The sequence below is a fragment of the Clinocottus analis genome, unplaced genomic scaffold (assembly GCF_023055335.1).
Source record: "Clinocottus analis isolate CAN_PGR_092001 unplaced genomic scaffold, fCliAna1.0.p SCAF_9, whole genome shotgun sequence".
Lineage (NCBI taxonomy): Eukaryota > Metazoa > Chordata > Actinopteri > Perciformes > Cottidae > Clinocottus > Clinocottus analis.
In genome coordinates, this window is record NW_027176251.1 from 12,446,504 (window position 1) to 12,463,651 (window position 17,148).

At 42.0% G+C, this 17,148-nt stretch overlaps 2 protein-coding genes across 4 annotated transcripts; one reads left to right on the forward strand and one right to left on the reverse strand.

Moving 5' to 3' along the window:
- Nucleotides 1-2,103: 2,103 nt before the first annotated feature.
- efhb (EF-hand domain family, member B) lies at nt 2,104-6,159 on the reverse strand. Its single transcript, XM_068570364.1, has 13 exons — nt 6,007-6,159; nt 5,863-5,922; nt 5,526-5,669; nt 4,968-5,142; nt 4,670-4,780; nt 4,415-4,544; nt 4,252-4,332; nt 4,097-4,164; nt 3,860-4,011; nt 3,389-3,596; nt 2,907-3,131; nt 2,449-2,630; nt 2,104-2,264 (listed from the first exon to the last, which is right to left on the reverse strand). The coding sequence occupies exons 1-13, from the start codon at nt 6,067-6,069 to the stop codon at nt 2,118-2,120; spliced, it is 1,746 nt and encodes a 581-aa protein (XP_068426465.1). The 5' UTR covers nt 6,070-6,159; the 3' UTR covers nt 2,104-2,117.
- A 388-nt stretch (nt 6,160-6,547) lies between these two features.
- On the forward strand, nt 6,548-15,157 carry rab5ab (RAB5A, member RAS oncogene family, b). Of its 3 annotated transcripts, none has more exons than XM_068569640.1 (6): nt 6,548-6,738; nt 8,430-8,656; nt 9,601-9,752; nt 10,457-10,579; nt 10,775-10,868; nt 13,399-15,157. In XM_068569640.1, the coding sequence occupies exons 2-6, from the start codon at nt 8,491-8,493 to the stop codon at nt 13,512-13,514; spliced, it is 651 nt and encodes a 216-aa protein (XP_068425741.1). In that variant the 5' UTR covers nt 6,548-6,738; nt 8,430-8,490; the 3' UTR covers nt 13,515-15,157. The 3 variants fall into 3 exon arrangements, with proteins under 3 accessions (XP_068425741.1, XP_068425742.1, XP_068425744.1); XM_068569641.1 differs by lacking the exon at nt 13,399-15,157 and adding an exon at nt 13,159-13,348; XM_068569643.1 differs by lacking the exon at nt 10,457-10,579.
- Nucleotides 15,158-17,148: the final 1,991 nt, after the last annotated feature.

Here is a 17,148-nt window from a genome sequence, read left to right on the forward strand (position 1 = left end):
AACAGAGGATGCTGTCATTAGCGGCCTCTAATTCATGCATAATGAAATACGCTGAGGATTATTCTAATTTTCCTGCACAGCAATATGTGGTCTGTGGAAGTTTGCGTGGGTTTTCTTTTTTTTTTTGGGGTGTTCCAGTGGAGCATCTTGCTGAGTCTTAATGAGATTAAATGAGTGCGGTTAGCTTAGCACATGTCAATATGCTCGTGGATATGGTGAGAGCACGTTAGACAATTTGCCACGCCTGTGCATCACTCAGTTTAATGGAAATTAACAAGGAAACAAAAACACGCGGTGAATGTACAAACAGCTAATGGTGTTTTTTATTAGTTATTCCTCCGTTTTGTAATCTGCAGACACGTGCGGCGGGCAATGCGGCGTGCCAACACGTTTCATTAATCTGGTTAGCGAAACAGATTGCGAACAATTCCTCGTACTTCTGTGTCAGTTTTCAATGTGTCAGCTCCAAGAAGCCATAAATTAATTTTTGCCATCTCCGTCAGACTTCCCATTTCAAGGTTGATTAATAGAATTACAAGATAAATGTGCTCGGAAATCAAACTCCAACCAAACACAAATGACGGGGCAGGAGGACCGCGGCTCTCAGTATTTACTCGGGTCTTTCACCGGCACAGAAACAGTCACGCCAACCGTAATTGTTAAGTCCAAAGCAATCAATTACAGATTTAACATTGGCTCCCAGCAGCTTAGGTGGGCCAACAAAAGATGACATGTTGCCTCCAACAAAAGACAGATGAGATGTTGACATGACAAATAAGCTGTTGCTGTGCATGAAATTATATTTTTTCATTTTAATAGCCATTGGTACTCTATAAACAGACATGTAATTGGAACGCCTCTTTTGTTTGCCCACACGTTTCTCTGAATCTGTGGCGTTATTAATATTTTGTGTTGTGACTAATTGAATACTTAGTGTACGTTGTTTCTTGTGCAGGGAGATTAAATATAGCAAGCACGTTAATAACCAGTTTTCATTTGAATTTTTCCCTCATCTTCAGCCTATTTAGTCATTTATTTTTCATTCTCCTGTGTGCGTTTGTAGTTTCTACAGAAAACTGGTTCTAATATTCAGGCCAGAACAAAGACTGATTGAGTCAAAAGAAGTCACAATAAGGCTTCTTCAACACAACCTGTGATCTCAAAGATATTATTAAAAGATAATGAACGCATTCTACTTTGTTCCAGCCTTATGTGAGTTCTTGTCATTTTCTCTGCATATGAAACGATGTGAGAAAATCTGAGCCTGGTTGGTTTGTATTGAAGATGAAAACTAACCCAAACACCTGACAGGTGAAGGCTTATTTATTGGTGCAAAATGTGCTCCATAGTGCATCAGTGGCTACTTTGAACACTGCAGGTAATACATCCAACAGGTTCCTGACAATGGAGACACCGTTGAAGGAATCCTCTTTGGGTTGGGTGCTCAGCCGGGTACTGCAAATGGATGCTTGAATAATCATTAAACTGATGTTAGCCTTTCATTTTGATGTGTTCCCCTTCTGCCTTTATTGATTTATAACCACGATCATGATACAGTAACAGTGTGAAATAAAAGTTGAAGTCAGTTGAAGTGAATAGCTGTTACGGTTTGGGTTTTTCTGGGTTCCTCTTCTGTTGAAAGTCTTCCTTGTGTTCTCTGTTCCCTTGCGCTTCCTGCTCCTGTGATTGTCTGATTGCCTGCCCTGTCTGATAATTGTTTCCTGCTGTGTCCAATCAACCTCACCTTCCCCTTGTATTTAAACCCTGTTTGTCTCCCTTGTTGGGTTGCACTGTGTGTTTACTTTGTAAAAATGTGTTGTTTGCCTTTGTGTTTCTGTTGCTGCTTTTGTTTCTGTTCCACCGGAATCCTGCTTGGGTTTTTTTAAGAATCCTGCGTTGAGTTTTTGTGCCTTTTTTAAGAATACATTTCCTTCTTTGCACCACGCATATGCATTTGGGTCCTCGCTCTCCAAGCCTTCCGTGACAGAACAACCCGACCTTCTGTCACGGGAGGCTCAGAGAGTTGATTGGACACAGCAGAAAATAAATTTTCCAGACAGACAATCACAGATATTGTTCGTTGAGGAAACACTGGACCGGTAATAATATCTTGAGCATCATATTGCTTTTATTTCCTTGAGTATGTTATAGAAAACCTCGACACAGACCTCCCCGGCCGGATGCTTCATGGACGCCAGCTTCCAGGCTTCTTCAAACGTCTCTTCAGAAACATCAACACACACATTCCTGAAGATGTCTGTAATCTGTGAAGAGATGGATACAAATGTTATTATAACACAAATGTAAAGTATTTTATTATTTTACATGCTATTTACAGCTCTAAAAAATAGCAATTTACATGATAATACATTTTTTAGAGTATTTACTTCCAGTACGTAGTAATTTGTCATTTAGTGACACTTTATCTTGTGCGTAGAGCGTACGTACCTCTTTCTTGCTGCGAGGGCAGAAGAAGTGTTTCTCATGAACACCCAGCAGAGCATAAACTGATGGATGCAGAAGATCTGCAGCCGTGGGCGTATCCCCATAGTTGTTCCTGTCACTGACTTTCTTGATGCGTGGAGCTGGAAGGTCGGAGCGCACAGACGGGATCCCATAGGTGCGGACGTCTACGTGAAGAAAGACCACATGATTTGTGAGGCCTTTTAGAAGATAGTAAATAATAAATATGCTTTATTGGAGCGTATAAAATCATGTAGCAATAGCAATGTCCATATTGGGGATTTTGGGGCAGTTGTAGCTCAGGGGATGAGTGGCCTTTTTTTCTTTTTCATAAGCAGAACTGAGCATGAGGTGCTCCAGAAGATATGCATGCAGGTTTATTCATATGACTTTTAGAATAGGAAAGTATCTAGCTATCACCTGCATCTCTATTTCTGACTTACTGGACGTGGGCGGATCACTGACAGACCCGATGAGGGAGGAGGAGGTTATGAAGAGGTCTGAGGCTATCATGGGTCGCCTCAGGGTCCTAGTGGTCTTCAGTGAGCTGCCTAGCGTAATGGGCTCCAGGTCCTCGGGCTTAATTAAGGCCTGAGAGGCAGGCAGCTGTGCCGATTCCGACTGAGGCTTCCCCTCCGTGTTGTCTGGAGCCGTGCTGGGTTCGAGCCCTGCAGGAGACGACATAAAAAGAAACATGTTCCAGAAAATGAGCCTCCATGTGTAACCTCTGCATCACCCTCATGCTAAATGATGAATGCTTGAACAACCATGACGAGGGAATTCATGTCTTTTTATTGTCAAAATGTGATGTTTGTGTCTGAAATACTCTAATAATAAATACACCTGCATTTGTAATTCAGTACCTGAGACCAGAGGGAAATGCATTTGAATTGTAAAGCGAGGCAGAGCGGTTTGTAAAACTGACCAGTCGTCATAATGCATTGCTCTCTACTGTTGATGGGCATCTTGTCCTTCCAATTAAGGAAGTTGGCAAACTCTAGGAAGTTGATGAGACCGTCCTTGTCTGTGTCACAGTAGTCCATCAGGTCCTCCAGAACTGGCTGGCTCAGGTCCAGCTGGAACTGACGACACACTTCCTGCAGGTCCTCTTTGTCAATCCTCCCCTTGCCCGCCTCGTGGTGTACATAAACACATGCACTCGTAAAAACATATAGTTGAGACTTTTGCGCAATTGAGATAGGAGATTTATAGCAGCATTGTTATTTTATCAATTTAATTCAATTTATTTTGTAGAGCCCAAAATCACAAATTTTCAAATTTGCGCATGGAATTAATGAAGAAGGCTCACTGTATTCCTCCAGGTAACTTTGAATGTGATGAGTTGAATAGCCGAGTGTTGGTGAGTTGAATAACAGAGTGTTGGTCAACAATGTACCTTGTCATAATTTCTGAACGCCTGCAGCAAAGAGGGGAAGAGGTGGAAGTTGACCTTCTTCAGGTGGTGTCGCACTGCGTGGACAAGGCTGTGTTGGCAGTGTTGACCTCTCACGTACTCGCCTGGCTCTGTGGAGATTAAATCTCCAACACCTGTACAGGAAGCAGACAAACTGTAATTGGATGATGAACATAAAAAGCTCCAGTCTGTATTTTTTTCCTTTCACATAAACTTTACCAAATTCATCCAGCGGCAAAGGTTTTCCAAAAGTGTGACCTGGTGGAAAATTCAAGGTATTTACTCTCCTGAAAAGAATTAAGAATGAAGTTGAACGTTAGTTAGTACAATCGGAGTTCACAGAGTTGATCAGAAAAAGTGACATTAAAACATACAATTTGGTTGGTTTGCCAAGTTGTGCCGCCATCTTTTCCTTTGTCCCAGATCTCTTCCAAACAGGGTTTGGGTTACAAAACCTACGGCACAATGAAAGCATGAATATACAGTGTTGTGGAAATTGAAAACATAGCACTTATGCTCACTTAATTCAGCCCTTACTTCTGTGTTTCCCCCAGCCAGCGCAGGGTTTTGCCAAGATTACGTCCGTCGTTGTGATGAGGTGTGACGAGCCCAAAGCTGCCATCTTTACTGAAGTGACTCCAGTCGTACTTCCTATCGACCCTCTCACCTGGAGAAGAGCAAGGTGAGTTTATGGGGATGAAAGCTATAAATCATTTTTCAAAATGATCAACAAAATGTTGGTAGTGAAAGTAAAAGGTATTATGCTTAATATATTTTTTCCATTTGTCTTACCAACAAAGTAGGCGTTGTGGCTGCGAAGGTAAATCTCATGTCCCTCCTGAGCTTCCCTCTCCAACTCTTCTACAGTTTTTGAAGGGTTAATAAGCTCACGTATATCCAACCCTGAACAATAGAGAACATTCTCACTCTTAACTATCAATATTTATAGACCTAGAATATAGCATTTTAGAAAATCTGAAGATCTTTTTTTATAAAACATTAGCATGTTCATGTTACAGCATTCGTGTCTTAACAGACCTTTTTTATTTTGTATTGTATCAGCCATGACATTGCTGGATGGATCACTTACCTTTAACTGTCTTCACACCAAATGTAGTCGTGTCATTGTTGTAGGTGGGAAGTCCAACATGCTGATCATGTGACCTCCCCAGTGCTTTTTGACTGGAGGCATACACTGATTCCTTGAGCTCTTGCAACTTTTCCTGGTACAAAGTCTTTTGGGGAGGATTTAGCAAACTTCTGACCTGTTAGAATCATGTAATAATCAATCAGTTATATCCATACTATGGGTGTGTTTGTAATAAACTGGGTAAAGCAACTGCCACAAATCTTCTTTTCTTAAGTATATGATATATTGTGAACACCAAAAATTACAAATTATGAATGAGGCATTAAGTAATTAATAGAGAGTGTCTTAAAATGCCAACAAGCAAAGAAGTGTATGTCCTAAATATGGGTAAGATATAAGGTTTGAGAGCCATACATCTCATCACCAAGCGAAGTAACAAATTATTCATTAGCATAGACCTAAAACATACCACCGGTTTGGGGTTGTAAAAACCCAAATGTTTTGGCCTCTTTCGTGTTAACCCACAATGAGACGTGTGTGCTTCGGTGTGGCACTCACAGTGAGCACAGATTTAGTGTTGACGCCATGAACAAGGGTGCTGGCAACATTTGGATCATTTGCCTTCCCTTGGTGCACTCTGATGGCTCCTGGCTCCGGCTGGATGCTGTTGCGGAATCTCCTTACACCCGGTGGGGTGACGGGCTGCAGAGGAAACATGTTGACATGCACCTTCAAAGCTGCCTGACACTTTAAATGACACATTACTTCAATTGAGCTAAGGGAATATGTGCACTCTATAGATGAAGACCAACGAAGCTAACGAACACTAGCACCCCACTGTTGAAACACACACACACACACACACACACACACACACTATAAATAAATGACTTACTCTTGCAACTTCTTGAAAGCAGCATTTAGCCCGGTCTCCTGAAGGTACAACCTTCCCGGCCTGGCGTGAAGAACATACGTGATTATTCCGTGTATTCCGTGTAAACGGTTAATTTAAAGCAGCGTACAACAGAATTGAGCTTACTGGCGGTATGTCTGGACAGCAGTTTGTACATCTCAGTTGGTGGGGAAAACTTTTGTCAGTCATAATTAACTTTAAGTCACGTCTAACGCTCGTCCTCTTTACAGTTTCACCAAATTCTTGTGCTGAACGCCGAGCGCAGCGCCTGTTTTTTTAGTTCCGTTGCCTAGCAACATGAGACCTTCACACTCAAAACGTCAACTTATTTTGTATAAATAAAGTTGTTTGTGAATTTTAAAATGAGTAGTTATTAATGTAAGTGGCTCGTCAACATATTTGTGTTTATTAACATTAAGGCACAAGACAAACATTTAATATTTAGTCTTTTAACCTAATACAAAGTAATAAATAAAGTAATTATTCTTTCCGCCCTATTATATCACTGTAAGTCTTACAAGCATTTTTATGTATTATTATATTTTCTTCTTTTTTTAATGGAAAAGCACATAACATTACGTTGGGAATAAACCCTGCCCTGTGATTGGTCCGTGGCACCAAGGGGAAAATGACGTAGGGGGGATTGTCAATTCTAGTCATACGATCTGTCATCATCCTTCGTACGATGCGAAAAGGGAAGTTGAAATAAGTGGGAGAGAGGGACATCGCGCAGCCTTATGAAATCCAACATCACGGTAGCCGGCTGGGTCATCGACACTCCGAAAGGACACTGAAGTGCCACAAAGACCCGGAAGACACCATTCACAACAACTCTCTCTCTCTCCCTCTTTCTCTTTGGTAGGTTAGTAGCTAGCTACTAGCAGCATTAGCTAGCTGGCTAACGGCTCCTCCCGATGAGGCTAAACAGCGTTCGCTCTCTCCAAGGGCCAAGCTAGGTAACGTCGTACGGCTGTTGAATCCGGGACCGGTCGTTATGTTTAGATTGCCCACGTTATAATCCATGTTTGATGTCGGGAACCAATATGTAAACATAGAATAATGAGCAGGAGGAGGAGGAATTCACAAAATGAACGTCATGCAGCTAATGTTAGCCAGCTGTCACTAGCTTGTACACACCCAAAAATCTGCATCATCTGTGTATTGGAATTCTCAAAACGTTACGTGGAGGTAAACGGTGGTGTGTGCGCGCACGCGTTACCACCGAGATAAGACCAGTGTGTGTTTTTATAGGTCTCATTAGAGATTGGTTTGAACTTAATCAGGGGACTGTGTTGCTAACGCTAGCGGTCGTTGGCTTGCTACTTCGAGCCAGTCAACAACAACATGACAGGTTATTTGTGGTTGGCTCTGTGTCGTAATGCGATTTAGACAAGAAGTTGACAGTAAATATTTTTGGACTGATGCTCTGTGTTTTCTTACTCGGTGGCAATACCAAATGTCTAAGTTAGAGTGATTATGTTGTTGTTTGGTTTATGTTGTTCTTCACCTTAAGTCTATAAATTGGTGTGTACATATATACATAAAACTAATATTTCCTTAGATCCATACCGTACTTATCCCCCTCTGTGAAACTCTGCCTTACATAACGTGAAGCTACAAGCAAGAGTTGCCAGAGGTTGTTGTGATTACAGTTACACCAGTTGGGCAACTTTGACATTTCTAGATGTCATAGGGAAATCAGTACAGGTGAGACACTTTGTGGCAACTTTTGGAAGCATGCACAAATATTGGGGAATAAAACGACGCAGCCAAACCCAGAGAGTATTTTTGCCATACCTGTTTGCTTGTTATGGCAAGCAACAAACTATTGTGTGGAGGGGGGAGGAGGAGACGGCGAGAAGCATGGCTGGTAATGTGAAACTCCTGTTGACTCACCTACAGTAAAATTCCCTCCATGGCCATTGTATCATGCGTTACATGTGTTTGGACCGCTTGTTTTAAAATAAATATTGTTTAAACAACAGCGTAAAACTATGACATTAAATTTCGGAATAGTCCCCCCCCATTATGCAGACAAAGTGTGCATAGACATTTTTGTTGTTAAAAGACGACTATTCTTTTTTGGTCAAATTTCTGAAAGCATGTACGTCATTTTTTTCATTTAAAAACGTCACATGAAGCATGGTATTATAATATATTTCAAATTCTTAACTATCCCGAGGTCGGTCCAAAGTTAACAGTGCCGATATGAGTTATAATAAATAACTGCTGCAATATTAAACAGGTATGCTGCTTTAATAAATTTAATTAGAAAATGTGAGTAATTAGCTGGACAATACTTTTTACCTTTTTTTTGGTACATAAATCCAAGTGTCTCTTTTTTCTGTAGTATGTTTAAGGCTCATTCACCTGCAGAGAAAATACTTACTTTATGATAATCAATAACTGTTTTTCATTGCTTGTCATAATCATAATTCATGGTTGCAGACTATATGTGCCTTAATTTTCTAATAAACACAGTTAACCTCTACATTTTTTTAAAAATTTGTGACACTGACACTTTGCTTAATTTTCTCTCTCCCGCTCAGATATTTTCTACCGTTTCTCACAGTAAATCAGCTCCCAGAAGAAGAGACCGGGCAGTGTGACATGGCAAGTAGAGGCGGAGCTACACGACCCAATGGGCCAAACGCAGGCAACAAGATCTGCCAGTTCAAACTTGTGCTTCTAGGAGAGTCGGCTGTGGGGAAGTCAAGTCTTGTACTTCGTTTCGTCAAGGGGCAGTTTCACGAATTCCAAGAGAGCACAATTGGAGGTACATGTCCTTGTTTTTTCACTCTGTGAACAGGCCTGTGAAATTTAATGCAAGGACTGACATGTTTTTATTTACCTTCTTGTCACAGGGAGACTTGCAATGAGTCGCACAGTGGAATGACCTTTGAATATGTAGATCAGATTCTTAAGGGTAGGGTACAAACGAATAGCCGTCACAAGAGTCCTATATCCCAGTCAGTAAATATCATGTGAAATGTGACGACAAATCAGCATACGTGGAAATATAGAAAACAAGAGCAGAGCAACTTGTTAGAAAAGTTGTTTAATATCCCCAAAAAGAGCATAGTGGCAAACCTTAAAGGATACGCATGAGAAGAAGGGGAAATGAAGGGGAGATTGAGAACTGAGTGTGAATTCCTGGGCGTCCTTATCTAGTTCCTGGTTTGTCCAGCGGATTATGTGATATTAAAGTAGTCAGTTATCTACATACCCTTTCACCTTATTGGTCCTACATTCTGCTTACTGTATATCGTGTGGTTGATTTAAAACGATCAAATTATTAAAATTCTGGGTGTTTTTGACCCGGGGATCGGTATTACAACCCCTAACGGCAACAGTGAAGTTGTTCTGGGTGATTTCCAGTGGAAATGTGTGTAACTGACTAATTGACAGTGAAACTCCCTGTTCACATTCAATCTATCCAGAGTAAATAATAATATTTAAAAAAAAAGTGCTTGAGTGGAGCCCTCCCAACTTAATGCTTCAGCACCCATACACACAATCAGTATAAAACATGTTTGACACAACCAGGGCTGCTGTTTTCCCAAACATGGACTAAATCAAACAGATAATCTCTGTGTGCGTGTGAGCGTGCGCGTGTGTGCCTGCAGAACTGCTCTTAAATTATCACCTTTCGCAGAAACGCGCTTAGTGGACCTCAGTAAACACATTTGTCATCGGTTCCTCCGCTTTGTGCACCTGCAGCTGCCTTCCTGACTCAGACAGTATGTTTGGACGACACAACGGTCAAGTTTGAAATCTGGGACACAGCTGGACAGGAGCGCTACCACAGCCTGGCTCCCATGTACTACAGAGGCGCCCAGGCAGCCATTGTGGTGTACGATATCACAAATGAGGTGAGTCATGCAGTTCTCGGCAGGGCGGGGGGAGGGGTGGTCAGCTTAAAATGATCAGGGGCAGCGGTCAAGCAAAAAAATTAAATACAAATCAAAAGAAATGTTTTTCTGTATTTTAACAAATGAAGAGATGAGTCATCGTGCAACAACTCTGTTTATTAGACCATGTGGAATTAATAGGCCAATCACTTGAACAGAAGGAGTCATATCATTACAGAAAGTGCTGATGAATTTTTGATTACAAAGAGAATATTTTGGACTTGTTAATCTTCACATCATTAATATATTCACAATTGAGTGTCTTATAGTTTTAGAAATGTCAAGTGCAACTGAAAACAGCTGCCACTAAAAGAAGTCAATTTAGTTCTATTCTGTTTGAAATTTGAAGTTGAAAAATAAAAGTGTAGCACAAAGGCCAAGTGTTTTTTTTTTAATTCTCGTTTGCTCTGCATTACTTCCTAATGGCAGTATCACCGTGCCTCTCACACTGTACACACTGCTCCTACTGCACTTTATTGGTTTCATTTTTCATCTAACAGTTCCCCATGTTGTGTTTTGATCAAATGATTAGCAAAAGCCCAGCCAGCCATCCTGGGAAGCCTCCAGTCGTCCCCACCTTTCTATCACATGGGTCTTATTGTTATTTTCACTAACAGTCCCCCCCGCATCCCCTTCCTCCCGTCCTCCCTGTTTTTGCTTGCCAGGAGTCATTTGTACGGGCGAAGAACTGGGTTAAAGAGCTTCAGAGACAAGCCAGTCCAAACATTGTAATAGCTTTGGCTGGGAACAAGGCTGACCTCGCAAACAAGAGAGCGCTCGACTTCCAGGTTTGTGTTGTTATTGATCAGCCGTGTAAACGCAACCAGAAATATTATAGCACATACATGTCTGTTGAAGCTGACATAAACCAATTGGCCTTGATCCTCTCTACTATACCTTCCCCCACATTTTAGCATGCAAACTGTGAGCTACCAAAAGTCCTTTTAATTAATGATTTCCTGATGTTGGTTTCACTTTTGTAGGATGCACAGTCATACGCAGATGATAACAGCTTACTCTTCATGGAAACGTCAGCGAAGACCTCTATGAACGTGAACGAGATATTCATGGCCATTGGTGAGTGTCTCATATCTTTTGTCCTTTCTTTTCTCCTATGAAATGAATCGAAGCAGAGCTATTCATGTCCCGGCTGGATCGACGGTGGTGCAGTCAGGCTCATAAAGTTTAGAAAGTACGCGTATTTGCATTCACGTTATCATTGTCACTGATGAACCGGATTGAGGAAAAAGCCGGGAGGCCGGGCCAATACTGAAACAAAATGTCACAGCCCGTAATGTTCAACAAGGGCTGACTACTTGGAGCCTCCTGGCGGTTGTTGTCGTAATGGTGCGTTTTGTCAGACCCCGTTCTTTTTGGGAGAGACGTAGTCTTGGCCTCCAGCTGGTCTAGAGGTCACTGTGGCTTTTTGAAGGGTGCAGCGTCTAAAAACTGGTGCTCCGTTTAAATTTAAACAACACCTCTTTTTCTGGAATAAAGCAATCACAACAAAGTCCCGTCAGCCCAGGTGTGACACCCACGCCCCACCCACGCAGGTGTTTTCACTTATGTTGCCTGGTTAGACTTTTTTTTCCTCAAGAACAGCTGGTGCTTGATTGACAGCTCCCTCGCTTTCCTGTAAGGGCGGGACAAAAAGCTCTGTTGTTAAGCTCGTTTGAGATGAGCCCGTTCTGCGCAGAATCGTTCGGCGGCGATTGGCGCGCAATGCAAGCCGGTGAGATTTGTGTCCGACTTGCTCTGACGTCATGCACACGTGGTCATTGATAATCTCACGAGAGCGAGGCGGCCGCCGATTTTTAGAGCCAGGCTCCGCAGTCTCTCCAGCTCTCCACCGACTGCGTGGCCCAGTGCATGATGGGAAATGCCTGGCTGTCGCCACATTTGAAAGCTGATTGGCTCTTAGATCTGACAGCATACAGAAGAAAAAAATCCTTATTTACAGTAATGTATTTCACAGGCAGACATAAAAAGGAACAAAGGCTGCAGCTACACTCACATTTCTACATAACTATATTTAGAAAAGTGATCTGTAAGCTACAAGTCCCCTAGAGATCGTAACTAACAGGAAGTCATTTTTTTCTGTGACTTCCTGTGTATACTTTGAAGGTAGCCTAAAACTGTCCGACTTGATTGCAGTTTTTTGTCAACACTTCCTGCTGCGCAGCTCTATGGACGAGCCTAATGTTACTGCCAGTGTGTTGTGTTTGGCGGCATCCTGTAATTATGTGATTGAACACACCTGTGTGAGTGTGCAGGTCCCTTTTCTTTATCCTGATAATATAAATATAAAATGTCTGCAGATGCTTTTCATATTCATGTCGAGTAAAGTTCAGATCAGGTTAGCGAGGTCAGTACAACACAGCTACGCGGCTGTAGTTGTGTCTCGAAATGTTTGGTACTCAAGGGAACTTTGGTCACACGCCTGCACTCCTCAACACACACCTGTTTATCAGTATATTGACACTAGAGAAGCAGACTGGATGTTGCACGTCCCTTTCTTTGAGAAGAGATGAGAACACAGGATTCTCCTCCTCTTGACCAGTTAGAGCCAATTAAATGTTACTTTGCTCATGATATGTTGATGACGGAAAATCGTGCGTTAAAGAGCCGAACTTCCGGCTGTTCGGGGTGTTGTTTTAGACGGTCAACCTACGTTGACTGGACGACTCCCTGCCTTTGCAACTGCAGAGCTTGTTACTTTACCTGTGATTGAGGAAATAAATTACGAGAGAAACAGAAGTTGTCGAACTGAATTCTTCTTGAGGCTCCACCAGGCTTCCAATATTGATACACGCTAACAATTCTTAATGGTTGTTTGGTAAATACAACTGGTTATCAGTAGAAACTGTTCATTTGGAATAATCCCTTGAGGTGTACCATCTCGTTTTTTTTAGTTTTTTTTCAGGGGGGTCCGCAGTGACAATAATGCAATGAAAGCATAATTTGACAAAACATTTCAGAAAAAAAATATAAATTACAAGGTAATTTAACCAAGTGCGTTCTTAAAAGAAAAAAATATAGATCAAATGATAGGACAAACAGATTAAGGAGATCATACTGAAGCGTTCATTAATACAGTTATGAAACATAATTAAGGAACGAAAACAACTCCCAGACCAGACAACGATGTTTACTCTCACTTATAATCATTTACTTAATGAACATCGTGCTGTATTGAAGAAGAAATTGGAGATTGAGACGAGAAACCCATGTTTACAATGTTTGCTGAGGGAATATATCAAGAGAAGTACAACTTCTCTCTGCAACATGACTTTTGTTTGCAACCGGAGGAGTCGCCCCTGGTTGGCCATCAGAGAGAGTGCATGTTAAAGACACTTTCACTTTTCAGACCTGGATGTTGCCGCCTGGTCTGATCCCATCTTTGCAAGTTGAATCGGGTCGTCGTGTCCCAGAGAACAACGTAGAGTTGGAGCAGTTCATTTGGAGAGGTCTAGGGAAGAAAGCGTGGATTCTTTTTCTGAAAAATATTTAAATACCTCTGTTTTAGTGTAGATCGAAACAGTGAAAAGTATTGAAAAAGCGACTTTTCGGCGACGTCATCGCTGACCTCGTTGCCGTGTCATTGCAGCAAAGAAGCTCCCCAAGAATGAGCCTCAAGCGGCCGGAGCCAGCAGCGGGCGGAACCGAGGGGTGGACCTGACGGAGACGGCTACGCCCACCAGCCGCTCCTGCTGCAGTAACTAACTGTTCCTGCTCATCTCCCCCCCCCCTCTTTCTCTCTCTCTCTCTCACACACACACACAAACACACCATCCCTCCCAACTGAACATCTGGACATCGGGCTCCTTGACTTCTTGACGTCAGCCCTGACCGTCAACCTCACTCCCCTGGAATAGCTAAAAGACTCTGTATAGCTGCATTTCTAATACCTTTTTTTTTTTTTTTTGGATGTTCTTTTTCTTTTTTAAACTTTTTTTTAAGAAGTGTATATCAGTATAATGGATGCATGTATCACTACAACGCCTAAAAAACACACACATTTGTATCTCTTATTCAGTTGGAAGACTAACCCACATTTAGAAAGACGAGCGAGCGACAAACCCGCGAGCGAGTGATTTGTGTGAATCTTCAAGTGTGATCTGCTGATGAGAAGGTGTAGCCTCATCCGTCACTTCACAGGGTCGACTGGGTGCGAATGGTGGTGTTGCCTGTGATGCTCTTTGGGCCGCGGGTCAAATTATACTCACAATCAAAAGAAAACCAAATTGTTCCCTATCTTGAGATGACTGTCGTCGAGGCGTCGATGCACTGGGACGGTGCCGGGAAAAGGACTGTTGTTGCAAACCAAGAAATCCCTCCCTCGTCTGTTACACAGGAAGACGTCGTCATCCGAGGCTCCTGATGAAGGACGGCAAATAGATTGTTGGTACTGTCCAGTTTTTGGAAGAAAAGAAAAGTTAGAAAATACACACAAGAAAAGAGTCTTTGAGAGTATTGAAAAGAAAAAACGCCTTGATACACATCCAGCTTCCTGTTCCGCGCAACCGTCTGTAGAGCAATATGGGCCACGTTGCCGCAAATCAACAGCAAAGTCCTCGCAGTGTGGAAAACATGGAGTTTTGTAAAGGAACCAAAACCTTCAGGTCAACATGACGGGATTTTCTTCCGAAATTCCGGCTTCGCCGTTATAACAGAATCCTTTCATGTTGCGCGGCGAGTCACGTTTTGACATCGATGTGACTACACGTGGGGGGGGGGAGAACATCAACAGGAGCCTCGAAGACGCGTTCTGCTTCGTGAGCTGCAAAGACACAAACAGAATATTGGTCTACCACCCATCGTCTGTGGAAAAAAAAAAGATATATACATATACTCAAATGTTGTTATAGGGTGCAATGTTGTCCTCTTCCTCCTTTAGCACAGCTTGCTGAGCTCCTGAGCTCACAGGAAATTGTCTAGAGATTCCGAACAATTGTACAGTTCAATATAGGTCCTCTTTTCTTTTTGCTTTATGCTAGACCGTGTCACAAATTGGTCAAATGTTAAGCAGTGGTGGTCTCTCTTAGGTATATGTAGTGTTATTAACAAAATCCCTCTCTGGTGTCTTGTTACTTTTCTCATGAAATGGTCCATGGTCATGTTTGAAAGGAACTTTTATTGCATTGCACAGTGTTGATCATGTTTTAATTAATGACTTGCCCTTCGATTTTATATGACGGACTGTATTGGACTTGCTAACCTACAGATATGAGCGGGTGGCATAATTAACCTGACTGGTGGTCTCTCTTACAGCTTAATGAATTTTAATGATGTAAAACAGCATTACTAGTGATGGGCTGATCAGTTTTGAGTGTCTGAATACAAACTAAATAAATTCAATAAAGAGGTCTCTTGTACGCCTTTTTGCTCTGAATGTGGGTGGAAGTTAAGATTCTGCTTTTTCATTGAACCCAAATTTCATATTACTTGACAAAATGGATGTTTTGTTTTATTACGAAACTGCCTCCACAAACGTCTGTAGAAATCTGAGCTTCAAGGTTCGTCTGCTCATGAGGAGGATCGTGAGGATTTCTAACTGGAGCTGCAATGATTATTAGATTGAAATACAGCTGGTTATTTCATTTGAATTAAGAGTCTTCAGCTGTATTAAGCCACAGCGCATGCTTTCCTCTAAACTAACATGCATGCCATCTTAGCAAATCAAGCTAACATGCTACGTTTGCTTATTAGCACATATTTTGGCTGAGGTTTTTTGCAATAAACAAAAGAAAATGTTGACCTTGTGTTGGTGCTAAATGAAACGGGACGTTAATGTGTGTGCCAACTGTCATTGCCGTTCATCCTGTAGTCAAGAGAAGACACGATATTGTTCATGTCTGTGTTTCACGTGATTGTAAATTTGAAAAACACGGGATCCCACAATTCCCTCAATGCAGCTTGATTGCTACTGTTTTGCTAAACGCACACACACACAGTTTTTATATGTGAGTAAACGGATCCTAAAGTGTGAATTCAATGCAGGACCTTCTTCTGTCCTCATTGTTCTCCTCTCCTGGTTGAACTGATGTTTTTTCTTGTGTTTCCACCATCTGCCTCCTCTCTCAGCTCTTGGCTGTGTTCCTTCCCGACTCTTCTCACACATTCCTCTGAACTCTCAAGCGGGTCGATCACGTGTTTGGCCAAGACTCAAATCTCAGTGCAGAGCTGACCTCCTACGCCGCTCAATTATAGTCCTCAAAACCTCATCGACAGCTTCCTCATCCGCACACACACAGCAGTGGTGGAAAGAGGAGTCGTGGCGCGGCACGGGGATCAACAACCGATTAAACTCACGGTCTCCCTCTCATGTGAGCCTCGATGATGTCCCTCAAGAACAGACATTTGAGAAAATTATTGCGACGTTATATCCACAAGGAACACCTCCTTCCTCAAACAGTGCATTTGACACATTGCTAAGCCCCGCCCCCTTTTAGATTACTGTTGCTCCGCCTGTAAATTGGAATGTAAATTAAATTATCCTGCTTTTCCATTTGTTAAAAGAGCGCCAGGATATTGTTCTCACATTGCTACACTGATATCACAGATTAATCATTCATTTTCAACCTTCTTTGTTTGCTAACTCGTTAAGCGAGCTAACATTATTAGCGTCTTACTTGACTAGTTTCTTTTGTTTATCTTTCATGGATTCAGCTGTGACTGAAGACTTCCACACTGTAATTCATATCTGACAAATCTCAGTTTTTTGCTTCGGGAAGGGGGAAAATACGACTGAACTTTGAGGAAGTCTGCTGCCGGGGGCTCGACCGGCCTCCTGCACCTTCATACGGTTGCTAACCAAGGATTAGACAGGGACCGTTTCTTGGGAGGGGCTATACGAAGGGTCTATTTCTTCAGTAAAGTTGGTCCCTGATTTTTTTTACATTGAGGTCTGTGGATTCTTTAAACAGGGAAACTGTTTCCGAGAAGACATTTGTGTTGCATTTTTCTTTTTTGAATGCATTTCAAATGTAAAGCCTGTGAGCGCCATGAGGTGACCTCACTCACCTTCATTTACATACATTTTGCAGATGGATGATGAGGTCATTTAGGAAATAATGTGGCTACTTCTTTAACTTGTGCCCTTTATTATGTTGAGAAACCACAAGAGATGCACAAGGAAACATTTTGCACAAATCGGATGGCAGTCTGCTTTCATAACAGCGGAGCTCTTTCATGTTAGTCGGACCCGATGAGTCACTTTGTCGCATGCTGCTTCGACTGAAAGAGCTACAAATATCTTCTTTGTCCGTAGAGTTAAATCCCAACCCTCTGATGAAAAGTTCAAACGTTAGATGAATGACGACCACAGTTTTCGATTATAATCTGTCCGGAGGGAGAT